The 12,474-nt window shown below is 38.4% G+C and overlaps 1 protein-coding gene across 5 annotated transcripts; it reads left to right on the forward strand.

Annotated features, from left to right (window-relative positions):
- The first annotated feature begins 791 nt into the window (after positions 1–791).
- LOC121971837 (sodium/calcium exchanger NCL1-like) lies at positions 792–11,543 on the forward strand. 5 transcript variants are annotated; one of them, XM_042523302.1, is made up of 8 exons: positions 792–1,272; positions 8,176–8,364; positions 9,063–9,244; positions 9,559–9,704; positions 9,775–10,042; positions 10,127–10,201; positions 10,275–10,429; positions 10,785–10,950. In XM_042523302.1, the coding sequence occupies exons 1-8, from the start codon at positions 834–836 to the stop codon at positions 10,798–10,800; spliced, it is 1,470 nt and encodes a 489-aa protein (XP_042379236.1). In that variant the 5' UTR covers positions 792–833; the 3' UTR covers positions 10,801–10,950. The 5 variants fall into 5 exon arrangements, with proteins under 5 accessions (XP_042379236.1, XP_042379235.1, XP_042379233.1 ...); XM_042523301.1 differs by having other exon boundaries at positions 10,688–10,826; XM_042523299.1 differs by lacking the exon at positions 10,275–10,429 and having other exon boundaries at positions 10,785–11,543.
- The last annotated feature ends 931 nt before the right edge of the window (positions 11,544–12,474 follow it).

Here is a 12,474-nt window from a genome sequence, read left to right on the forward strand (position 1 = left end):
GCTAGCCCGCGACCCACTTGGGTCGGTCACAAGTTGAGAAAATGTTGAAACAATCGCCCATACACATTGAATAGTGGTTGAGATCCTTGGTGCTTCTCTCGTGTTCATCAAAACTAAAAGTACACTTGTTGCTCTTTTAGTGTGCATTGATATAATTTGGATTATTAGATTGATTTATAAGCATTTTTATGATAAACTCCTATTTTTCTAAATAATATGTGTCAAATTTATTTTACTTTATGAATATTTTTTCTTAATTGGATGAAAGGGCTAATCCAAACCGCCACGGACTAATTTTATTTTACTTTTTTATAGACCTATGGGTTGATTCATCTAATCCACAACATGACGAATTAACATCCTCAAATGAGGACAAATCCCTTGGTTCATAAAAAAAATAGAGCAGGAGATGGACCAACCGTAATTAGTTATAACTCCTCCTTAGATTTACTATCCTCATATTATAATTTAAATCGGAACGGATAACTGGAGACCACCCAGAGGCTACCCTCCTGCCAAACTACCTTATCACTTATTTATCGTCGACGGTTTTCCAACGGCCTCCGACCCTTTGTCATAATCCAAAATATAAAAAGTACGGTAAAATTAAAAAAAAAAAAATCTGTTTATAAGTGGTCTATTTCTTAGTTCATTTTTTCCAAAGAATCACAGGATCTGCCCTCCGCTCAAATGGCCGGCCCGCCCGCCCAGACACGGGTCGGCACGTCACGGTCTCGTTTGACAACTCTATAAAAGACCCGAAGTACAGCGCGGCAAAGCTCTCTGCCCCCCAACGCTTGCTCCCTCTTCGACTACCTCGCCTTAGCACTTCAATGGCACCGAGCCTCGCGTTGATGCTGCCTCGGCTCCTCCTCCCCTTCCTATTCCTCGCCCTCTTCCATCTCATCGCAATTGGCCGCCCCATCTCGACGCCGGCTGACGAGGCGCTCGCCGATCTTCTGCTCTCGGACGGAATCACTCCCGGCTCGACCTCAGATTCCCAAACCCTACTCCTACCCTTCCTCCGCCGTCCGACCATCTCCCAGATTTTCGCCGCGGATCAGTGCGAGCAGACGTATGGATTCCTCCCCTGCACCACTACGGTAGTCGGGAACATGTTCCTCATCGTCGTGTACGGATTCCTGATGTACAAGGCCGCGACGTACCTCTCCTCCGGGAGCGAGCTTCTCCTCAAAATCATGGGGCCGGGTATTGTTGGTGGACTCTTCCTCCCGATTCTTGGGGCTCTCCCTGACGCAATGCTAATTTTGGGTATGTCTATCTCTTCAACTAGTGTAAATTTTACTTTTATTATCTCTGAACTCGCTGATCTCCCTGACGAAAAGGGAATTGAACTTTCCTTCTACAGTGTAAGGATTGGTTGATCGCGACCTGACCTAATGCAATTTGTGTTAGTTTATTTTTTAGAGTTTGCAAAATTTGTGCCTTCTTTTCGTAGTCCGTCGACAAATTCGGAGGGAATTTCGACTTTTTTTTGTGGTTTTTTCAGAAATTGAAATCCAGACGCCGATCTTGGTTTTACTCTTTGGATTTATCGAGAACATCAGTTTTAGCAAGTTTTTTTTTTTTTTTTTTTGATATGGAAGGATTGAAAGACGATGGATATTGTTTTCTTTCACAGCTGACATAATGTTGGCGTGCTTTCACGCGAAGCTTGCGCGTGTCTTGATCTCATTTTAGTGTATTTAATGCCGCGGTGCCATCAACTTGCTCTGAATTTTACTTCTGTACGCTCCCGAGCAAATAGCTTACAATTTTGCAGATATCATAGCAAATATCTTATTCAACTGAAAGTATCTCCGTAAGTAACAAGCCGCTTAGGCCGTCAAACGTTGATTCTCAATCTTAACCCTTGAAAACTGTTAAAGTTAATGTGTTATCACTTAAGTTTACTCATCACTAAGGTTACTTGCCCCCTAAGTTTCTAAGGTTACTTGCCTCCTAAGTTGCTAGGTTACTTGCCCCCTAAGTTTCTTTCAAGTCTATATAAAGGCTTTGTAATCAAAAGTTTAAGAATCAAGAAAAACTATCTATTTCTCCTCAAGAGCTCTACCAAAATACTTTTCAATTTCAACAGTTGGTATCAGAGCGTCCAGGTTCTACCAATCCAAATCCATGGCCAGCTCGAGTTTAACAAACATCAACCATCTCATTCCAGAGTTTAATGGCGAAGACTATGATTTCTGGTACGTGAAGATGAAGACCATCTTTCGATCTCTTAACCAATGGGAGATTGTGGAGAATGGAGTACAAGAGCCCGAGGAGGCCACTGCCCTCAATGAGGCCGGTCTGAAGAAATTAGAGAAGTCTCGACAAGCCGACGCAAGTGCTCTCTCAATCCTTCAAAGAGCAGTCACTAAGGCTATATTTCCCAGAATCATGCGAGCCAACACGGCTAAAGATGCGTGGGAGATCTTGCAGAGCGAATTTCAAGGAGATGTGAAAGTAAGAGCGATTAAGCTCCAATCACTACTCAAGGATTTCGAAAATGCCAAGATGCAGGAGAAAGAAACACTCATGGAATTCTCAACCAGAATCTTTGATCTGGTCAATATAATGAAATCTCATGGTGAAGATATTACAGATCAAAGGCTGGTACGCAAAATTCTCATCTGTCTTCCTGAGAAATATGATCCCATTATTGCCGTCATTGAAGAAACAAAGGACCTAACAACACTCACCGTTCAAGAAGTGATGGCGTCCCTAAAATCGTTCGAGCAAAGATTGTCCAGACATTCTGAGAAGCCAATAGAGGGTGCATTTCAATCAAAGCTCAAAATTGGTAACAACGAACGAGAAGGCCAATCACGATTTGGATGGAAATCAAGAGGACGAGGTGGACGTATCTCAAAAGGAAAAGGAAAAGACAACTCATCGAATTGCAGCAATTGCAATAAGCCAAATCACTCCGAGAAGGACTGTTGGTTCAAAGGTCAATCGAGATGCAAAATATGCAATCGATTTGGTCACCTCGCCAAAGATTGCCGAAATAGGAACACTTATCAGGCAAATCAGGTTGGAGAAAATCAAACAGCTGAGGAGACACATGGAACATTCTATGTATGTCACACGACCACCAACAAGGAGCAAGGAAAATGGTTGCTGGACAGCGGATGTAGCAACCATATGACGCCGATCTCAGAAATTTTCTCTGAACTCGACATTAGCATCAATGCTCCTGTTCAGTTTGGAAACGGAGAGCAAACAAAGTCAAAAGGACTTGGGAAAATCGCCATCGAGACGAAGGAAGGACCGAGTTGCATCAACAATGTCTTGTGTGTGCCGAGCTTGAGTCAAAATTTACTCAGCCTCGGACAATTGGTGGAAAATGGGTACAAGCTCTGCTTCGATAACAATGAATGTGTTATATTTGACAGGAGAGATAAGTCAAAGGTGTTCACAAAGATCAAAATGGTCAATCGAAGCTTCGCTCTCAACATCAATTATGCCGACCTAAAAGCTCATCAAGCTTCTACCTCGGACTACCTGACATCAACCTTATGGCATCGACGACTCGGTCATCTCAATTTACAAAGCCTCAAAGAGTTATCTGGCAAGAGTATGGTGCAAGGACTTCCTCACATAGAAGGAAAGCAACATGTATGCGAAGGATGCGCGTTTGGAAAGCAACATCGATTACCTTTCCCAAAAGGAGTATCATGGAGAGCTAAAGAAAAGTTGGAACTTATCCACACCGACGTCTGCGGGCCGATGGACACCCTTTCTCATGCTCAGAATAGGTATTTCATTCTTTTCATCGACGATCACACTCGTATGACTTGGGTCTATTTCATGAGGCAGAAGTCCGAAGTATTCATGATATTCAAGAAGTTTAAGAGTCTCGTCGAAAAACAGAGTGGATGCTTCATCAAAACCTTAAGAAGTGACAGAGGCAAAGAATACACTTCTAAAGAATTTCACAATTTTTGTGAAGATGAAGGAGTAGAAAGGCAACTAACGGTAAGGTACACCCCTCAACAAAATGGTGTTACCGAGAGGAAAAACCAGACAATCGTTGAAATGGCAAAATCAATGATGCACGAGAAAGGTTTACCCAAAATCTTCTGGGCTGAAGCAGTCTACACAGCCGTTTATTTATCTAATCGATGCCCAACCACAGCCATACCAAACAAGACTCCGTTTGAAGCATGGAGTGGTAGAAGACCATCGGTGAACCATCTCAAGGTATTCGGAAGCATTTGCTATTCTCAAATTCCAAAACAGAAACGAAGCAAACTTGACGAATCTAGCGAAAGATGTATTTTTGTCGGCTACAGCACCATGAGCAAAGGTTATAGACTATTTAACCTACAGCTGGGTCAAGTTATTATTAGCCGAGATGTTCAAGTTGATGAAAATGCTTTATGGAATTGGGAAGAAAACAAAGTTGAAAAGAAAGACATTCTGATCAGTACTGACAAAGAAGATGAAATTGAGCCAAGCACACCAGATTCAAGCTCATCTCAACCCAACGAAGAAAGCTCAACTGATCCAACTTCATCAAACTCCTCATCCCCAAGCGCAACTCCAAAAAGGTACAGATCATTGAGCGATATATATGCTACATGCAATTATTGCTCAATTGAGCCTGAGAACTTTGCTGAAGCAATCAAAGAAGAACCATGGAAAAAAGCGATGGAGGAGGAAGTTCGTGTAATTGAAAAAAATCAGACATGGCAGCTCGTCGATAAACCAAGAGACAAAGAAGTTATAGGTGTTAAATGGATCTACAAAGTAAAGCACAACCCAGACGGATCCATTCAAAAACACAAAGCAAGACTTGTGGCCAAAGGATATTCTCAACAGCCTGGAATTGACTACGGGGAGACGTTTGCCCCAGTAGCTCGGCTAGACACAATCCGAGCTATAATTGCATTCGCCGCCAGCAAAGGGTGGAAACTTTATCAGCTTGATGTCAAGTCAGCATTTCTCAATGGTGAATTGAAGGAAGAAGTGTATGTAGATCAACCTCAGGGTTTCATCATCAAAGGAAAAGAAGAGAAAGTCTACAAACTTAAGAAAGCGCTATATGGACTTAAACAATCTCCTCGCGCTTGGTACAGTGAGATCGACAACTATTTCAACCGAACAAAATTCGAAAAGAGCAAGAGTGAACCAACTTTGTATGTCAAGCAGCAAGGTAATGATGTTCTTATAGTCACTCTTTATGTTGATGACCTAATTTTCACTGGAAGCAACGAGAAGATGATCGAAGAGTTCAAAGATGACATGGCTCAAAAGTATGAAATGAGCGATATGGGTCTACTTCGACATTTCTTGGGCATGGAGATCTACCAAGAAGAAGAGACAATCTTTATCTGCCAAAAGATATATGCAGAAAAGATTCTGAAGAAATTCAACATGCTGGGATGTAATCCTGTCTCTACACCACTCATTATGGGGGAGAAATTGAAAAAGGAAGATGGAGGAAAAGCAGCGGATGTCACTTATTACCGTAGCCTCATTGGTAATTTGTTATATCTCACAGCAACTAGACCTGATCTCATGTATGCTGCAAGTCTACTTTCAAGATTTATGCAGAGTCCGAGCCATTTTCATCTCGGTGCAGCAAAGCGGGTCTTACGATATGTTCAAGGGACAACTGACCTCGGTCTAAGCTTTCAGAAGAATCACGCACTTAATCTTGTCGGATATTGTGACAGTGATCTTGGTGGATCCTTAGATGACATGAAAAGCACTTCGGGGTACTGTTTCTCCTTTGGTTCAGCAATATTCTCATGGGTATCCAAGAAACAACAAAGTGTTGCACAATCGTCTGCGGAAGCCGAGTACATCTCAGCATCAGTAGCCACTTCACAAGCAATTTGGCTTCGAAAAATCTTGGCTGATCTCGGTCACCATCAGATTGAAGGAACCGTGCTACACTGCGACAACAAATCTGCAATCGCTATGGCTAAGAACCCAGTTCACCACAACCGAACTCGACATATAGCACTCAAGCATCATTTCATTCGACAAGCAATTGAAGATAAAGAAATTCAACTTGAGTTCTGTCGATCTGAGGAGCAATTATCTGACATCTTCACAAAAGCACTTCCGAGAGAAAGATTTCAACAGCTCCGAGCCAAACTTGGAATCCGACAACACATTAAGGGGGAGTGTTAAAGTTAATGTGTTATCACTTAAGTTTACTCATCACTAAGGTTACTTGCCCCCTAAGTTTCTAAGGTTACTTGCCCCCTAAGTTGCTAGGTTACTTGCCCCCTAAGTTTCTTTCAAGTCTATATAAAGGCTTTGTAATCAAAAGTTTAAGAATCAAGAAAAACTATCTATTTCTCCTCAAGAGCTCTACCAAAATACTTTTCAATTTCAACAAAAACTTCCAACTTTTTGTGTTGTTTTGTTTTATTGCAGTAGTATGAAAGATAGGTACGCATGTGCTTAGGGCCACCTCTTTGCTGATACTTCAAACACACTCTTTATTTTTTTTTTCAGTATTAAGGATTTTGGATATTCTTATAAAATGTGAATCACTTAGGTAGTCGTGTACGTTACTTGTGCCTGTTGGGCCACAAATTAATAAAAATAATAATACAAAAGTTAGAAAATATTAAAATTTCAATAAAATAGAAAAAAATCCAAAATCAGAAAATACATAAAAAAATCCAAAATAGAAAGAAAAAAAAAACTTTCTGTGTGCAAGGCTTGCCATTATGGAGATTGAAATGATTAAGCGTGCATATAGTTTATGGATCGAGTTTGAAGCCATGAGGATCTTCAAACTCCTTGATGATGGACTTAGGAATTTGAATAGAGCTATTGGGGCTTCATTTGAAAATTTATTTAGTGGATCTTTTGGTAACAACATCGAAGACATTTTTAATTTTCCTCTATTTACCAGTGAAAAAAGGAACACCAAGGAACTTAAAATCCAAAAAGGCAAGCTTTCATCCTTAAATGTATAGGTTCCGTACATAACACTCTTCTCATTTAGGGTTACATATCCTTTATCTTGAGTGAGTTTAAGGTTTTTGAGAGTTTGTTTGCTTTTAAAGGGTGACCTTAGTAGGTTTAGTGGTGTTGTTGAGTAGACATTATCTATCTAAAGATTGTTTTTAAAAAAAAATAAAAACTCTAGGGGAGAGTTTAGGTCACAGGTTTGCTTAATAAGAGTGTCTAGTTGAGGATTACAAAGAGCTCCGTTAGATTGACCTAGGATGCTTGCTTGATCAATTTAGGTGTCTCAATAGAGTCTTTAGGGATTCATTTAGAGATGTATTTGGTGTATCTTTCAGATCCAATGCTTTAAATTCTTCATCATACATAAATGCCAAAAGGGATCAGGTTAGCATGGGAAACAATAATAGTAATGGGGTGAGCTGACGATGTCACTTGTGTTGCATGTACAATCATGCTTGTTAAAGAAGAATAAGGGGTTGTGATTTTCCTCTTGGTTTAAGTGGTTGATTTGATCACGTGGTGGATGGCTTGAGGAAGAAAACAATGACACAATGAAGACACAAGGACACAGGTGATACGCCTAGGGATCTAGCCGAGGCGTCAAGTGTCAAAGGAAGCTTGATAGGATGGAGAACAAAGGGGTAATTAGTACTGAGATTGAATCACTGAACTTTGGCATCAATTTACACAACACCAAAATTTAACTGTGAACCAAAAGTCTAAAACCATCAGAAATTTACACAAAATTGATAAAGCGAAGAACACAGAGAAATCACCTCACAGAGATTGAAAAGTGGAATATATCATCAAAAGTTGAATATTACTTGTACACAAAACTACTTTATAGACTTGATTCTAAAAATATAGAAAATAAATAGTGTAAAGCAAGACATAATTATCCCATGGTTTAAACTCCTACCAAAGAAAGATACTAAATGCCACCAAATTCAAAGAAATGCTTGTAAAAGAAAAATAAAATCAAAATTACATGATACCCAAAATGAATAATTGCCAAAGGTTTAATTAAAAAATTAAAATTCATTTGATTCCTTTCCCTCTTTGCATTACCAATTGTGTTTAATTGATTTTGCATCTATGTGGTAAGCAAGTCAATTTTTCCTTAGGAAATTATGTAATTCAATTTACAAAATCAAAAAAAATCAAAGATGTTTTTTTAGCATCTCTTAGTTATCTTGAAGTCCATTCTAACCATAAATTTAAAATTTGCTGTAGTATCTGGGATTTCTGGGAGTAAAGAAACTGCTCAAAATCAAGTGTCGATTGGAATGGGTTTACTTGCTGGATCAACAGTGATGTTGCTTACTACTCTATGGGGTTCTTGTATTATTGTGGGAAAATCTGACCTTTCAGATAATTCAACCTCAATTGATCCACAAGATACACAAATCTTCAGTCTGTTTGGTGAGCATCATCTTATCTTTTTTGGACTACCACATAAAGCTTTTATTGGCTCTAGTAAAGCTTAACTGTTAATATTTTACTTAGATCCTTCTCTTTATATGATTACAAAATGCAACCTATTTAATTAGTTCATCCTTTCACTTGCGAATTCTACAGAGTGTAATTTTCATCACTTCTTCCTCGGTGAAATTTGGCCAAAATTTTCATATGAAGATTTGCTGCTTTAATTACTCTTGTAGGACTATGAAGCTTAATCACCTTGCCTTTTTCTTTCCATGACAGTTGCAATTTTTTAGATGGAAAATTCTGCTTCTAGTTGATATGTTACATCTAATGCGTGAGTGAATACACTTTATTGTTTTATTGAATCAAATTATTTGTGGTTCAATCTATCTATTATGACCAATAATCCTGTTGGACCTTTCTCTTTGTGAGAATCTCCGTGTCCTTTGTAACAAAACAGACATTATAAGAACCTGATTTAGACATCCTTTTTCTTGTTACAGAATACTGTTATCTTGTCCTATTTCCCTTCAGTAAGATATTGTCAATAAATTTTCTACTATAAAACTGTACTAATCTAATGTTGAATTTATGTTAAAAAAATGAGTTATATTCATACATGATTAACTTTTGACAATCAGTTAACTACCAAGTCCACTCTTCCTGAAGAATGATTGTCCTTCTCCTATTTGAAGGTTCTGGTGTTTCAACTGATGTTGAAACAAGCTATGCAGCGAGAATTATGGTGATATCCATCATCCCATTTGTGATAGTGCAACTGCCACAAGTTTTCAATTTTCCCTCTGGACAACGTCTAGCAGTTTTGCTCTCTCTTATTGTTGCAGTTGCACTCTTGGTTTCTTATTGTGTTTATCAGGTAAATATTTGATATGAACTAATATTTAAGATACAACTGATTTTGTTTGACCTTACCTGATTAAGTGTCCATGATATCCTTTTACCTACCATCGGAATGAAAGACACAAAGTACAAAATCATTTCCATTTTTGTTCCATGTTGTTCCTATATCTCAAACATAGAAAATAATAATTCCTTTCTGATATACTTATTTCCAATAAATAATCAAATTAGGCCTAGAGTTAGTTACAATAGTCGATTTTTCCATAGTGATTTCAGCTACCATATGATGAAAAAGAATCTTAACTTTGATTTTTTTGTATTATGGGTCAGGTATTTCAACCTTGGATTCAGAGGCGAAGATTAGCTTATGTGAAGCACAAACATGTAATATCAGGAATTCTCAAACATGCTCAGATGCAAGCCCTTGGACGACTCGTGGATAATGAGGGAACACCCAATGTAGATGTCCTTAAAAGGTAGGCATTTTTATTTTTCTTGATTAATTGTAAGATGTTTACTGGTTTTAGCTAATATGTTTGTTCACAGATTGTTCCGTTCACTAGATATGGATTCAGATAGATCACTATCACGTGCCGAGTTGAGAGCTCTGATCATAGGTCTCCAAGTTGATGAAATAGATTTGGATATGGACGATGCTGTTGATAAAATCATGGATGAGTTTGATACATCACGAAATTCAACAATCGAAGAACATGAGTTTATTGCGGGAATATCAAATTGGCTTACCGAGGCCAAACGTGATGTTGGAAATGCTTCATCTTACTCAAAAAATTTCATGGATGATTTTCACACGGTAAACTTGTGTTTTATATCCACCTGAAGTTATAATGAGACTATGCAAACTGGCAGGCCAAATATGACCCTATAATTTGTGCAGAAAGCAAGGGGGGAACATGACAGGCTGATCTATCAAAATGATGAAGTTGTAGAAAGGATTGATAATCCTGGTCAGGTAGTCTCCAATGCTATTTTACTTTTGCTACTTGGAACCGTCCTTGCTGCTATTTTTGCTGACCCGCTCGTAGATGCTGTTGACAACTTTTCTCTTGCTACAAGCATACCTTCATTCTTCATATCATTCATTGCAATGCCTTTGGCTACCAATGCCAGTGAGGCTGTTTCATCAATTATCTTTGCCAGCCGAAAAAAACAAAGAACTTCGTCACTCACTTTCTCAGAGGTTTGTTTTTACGAATCAAATTATGTGATTTATTCTTCGTTTGTTTTCCCCATAAGTTGGATCTTATCATTGGTAGAGTCTGGCTCTAGGTTTATTTTTGTGCATCTAGTTTTGCAACCGCTGGGCATTGCCTTATCGTTACATGCCTCAATGCTAAGTATCAGAGACTAAAAATCATAGGCTAATGAATCCAGTTATCAAGTTTCTATGCGTTTGAAGCCATGATTGCATAGTACATTTTTATATTATCTATTTCAGCTCAATTTGGGACACTGAAGAGACAAAATAAAGAAAAGGTCGGTCAATCTGGATACTCAATTATGAGCAGTTTATAACCCAAAATGTGCTCGTGCAGATCTATGGAGGGGTAACCATGAACAACACCCTTTGCTTGGCTGTCTTCTTGGCTCTGGTTTACTTGAGACACCTGACATGGGACTTCTCAGCTGAAGTTTTGATCATTTTGATCGTCTGCGTGGTGATGGGCCTCTTCACCAGTTTCCGGACGACTTTCCCTCTGTGGACTTGCTTTCTTGCCTTCTTGTTCTACCCCTTGTCGCTGATACTTGTCTATGTGCTCGACTTTGTCTTTGGGTGGTCATAGAGTAACAAATTGCTGCAAGAATTAAGCTACTCTTCTGGATGAATGCAGCGTATGAGATTCTCCTACCCTGTTGTTCATGGTGTATAGACAAATCTAAATCGATTCATTTCCAAAGCTTTCAGAATTGTGGAATCCTATAATTTGTATGCTTTGATTTGAAGGATATGCCGTCAATTGCAAGTTTGTAACTCATTTCTTCCTAGTAAAGTGGTGGTTACGACAAATCAGTTGGTTACCTGCCACACTGGATCAAATAACACATCAGGTACATTCTCCTTCCCTTCAACTTTTCCTCAGTTCTCTTTTTAAGCCATGGTTTTGATGGAATTGAACGGCAAAGAATGTTCACTGTGGTTAATTTACTTAACATTCATGTCCCAAATCGTCGTCAAAGTTATATTCATCTGCGACTTCCTCTTCGGTCGCATGCTCGGTTCTATCATATGATTATTCTTAAGACAAGATTTCATGGTTATTTTGTTTTACCATTGTATTCTTTATGATTGTGTGGGATCAGAGAAAATTCAAGTTATGGCTGGACTTTCAGCATGCTGCTTGCTTTTCATATTGTAACACATTAAAATTATGACATTTTCTTAATTAATCTAATTATTGACAATAATTATAAATACTAGAAATAATATTTTATTGTGTTACTATTTGGCAAATAATATTTTTCAAATGTCAAATTAATTTATTTTTAAATGTCATATCAATAATGTAATTTTTGCATAACAAATTAAATGTCAAAAATTAAACATACTTATGCGTCCGGGTGACTCTTTGTATACTTAGGCCGATGCCCTTTGCAACAACATGATTCCATCAAGCTATGATCTATACCTGTGTGGTTTCGGGATGACGAGGGATCATAGTAGAGTGGGTTATTTCTAACCAACCTATGACTGTCCTTAACACAAAATCGACCCAAGTGAAGTGACGTCGGGCTAATGTCTACACAACACTAGGAATACGGACCAACGGTTATCTTTTTTCAAACTCTTTCATTCTATAGTGTAGGTACACAAGCTTCTCATTTTTATTCATCGCTAATTTGACCGTCAGAGGAGTCATGCTGACAACGTCGACCTTCGACTGACGTGCTTAAATTCACAGAACTCCGACAGTAAAGACATCGAAGGACCCACGTCACAGTAACTCAAGAGGAAGAGGAAAAACAGAAGCCCGAGTAGATGAAAATGACACTATCACATACATTGATAGTTAATAATTAATTAACATTATTATTAAGATATGAAATTATTTAATGCTAAGAAAAATAACTGGAATTGTAGAAATTAAAAACTATGATAATTATAGTACTTGTGTTGGTTAACTTTAAAATTCCACCAAAGGCTAAATGACTCAACTAGATCAAACTTTGTTGTACTCGGTTCAACTAGGACTCAACCAATAAGTTTGATTTGAGCCTAGTTCGAGC

This window comes from Zingiber officinale, chromosome 4A (genome assembly GCF_018446385.1).
Source record: "Zingiber officinale cultivar Zhangliang chromosome 4A, Zo_v1.1, whole genome shotgun sequence".
Lineage (NCBI taxonomy): Eukaryota > Viridiplantae > Streptophyta > Magnoliopsida > Zingiberales > Zingiberaceae > Zingiber > Zingiber officinale.

What these genes read in the sequence shown, in the direction of transcription:
- LOC121971837 (XM_042523298.1), top strand. Translation starts at nt 834, where the DNA reads ATGGCACCGAGCCTCGCGTTGATGCTGCCTCGGCTCCTCCTCCCCTTC. An exon ending in TTTCTTATTGTGTTTATCAG is followed by an intron (nt 9,245 to 9,558) that starts GTAAATATTTGA and finishes ATTATGGGTCAG; the next exon opens with GTATTTCAACCTTGGATTCA. An exon ending in TCATGGATGATTTTCACACG is followed by an intron (nt 10,043 to 10,126) that starts GTAAACTTGTGT and finishes TAATTTGTGCAG; the next exon opens with AAAGCAAGGGGGGAACATGA.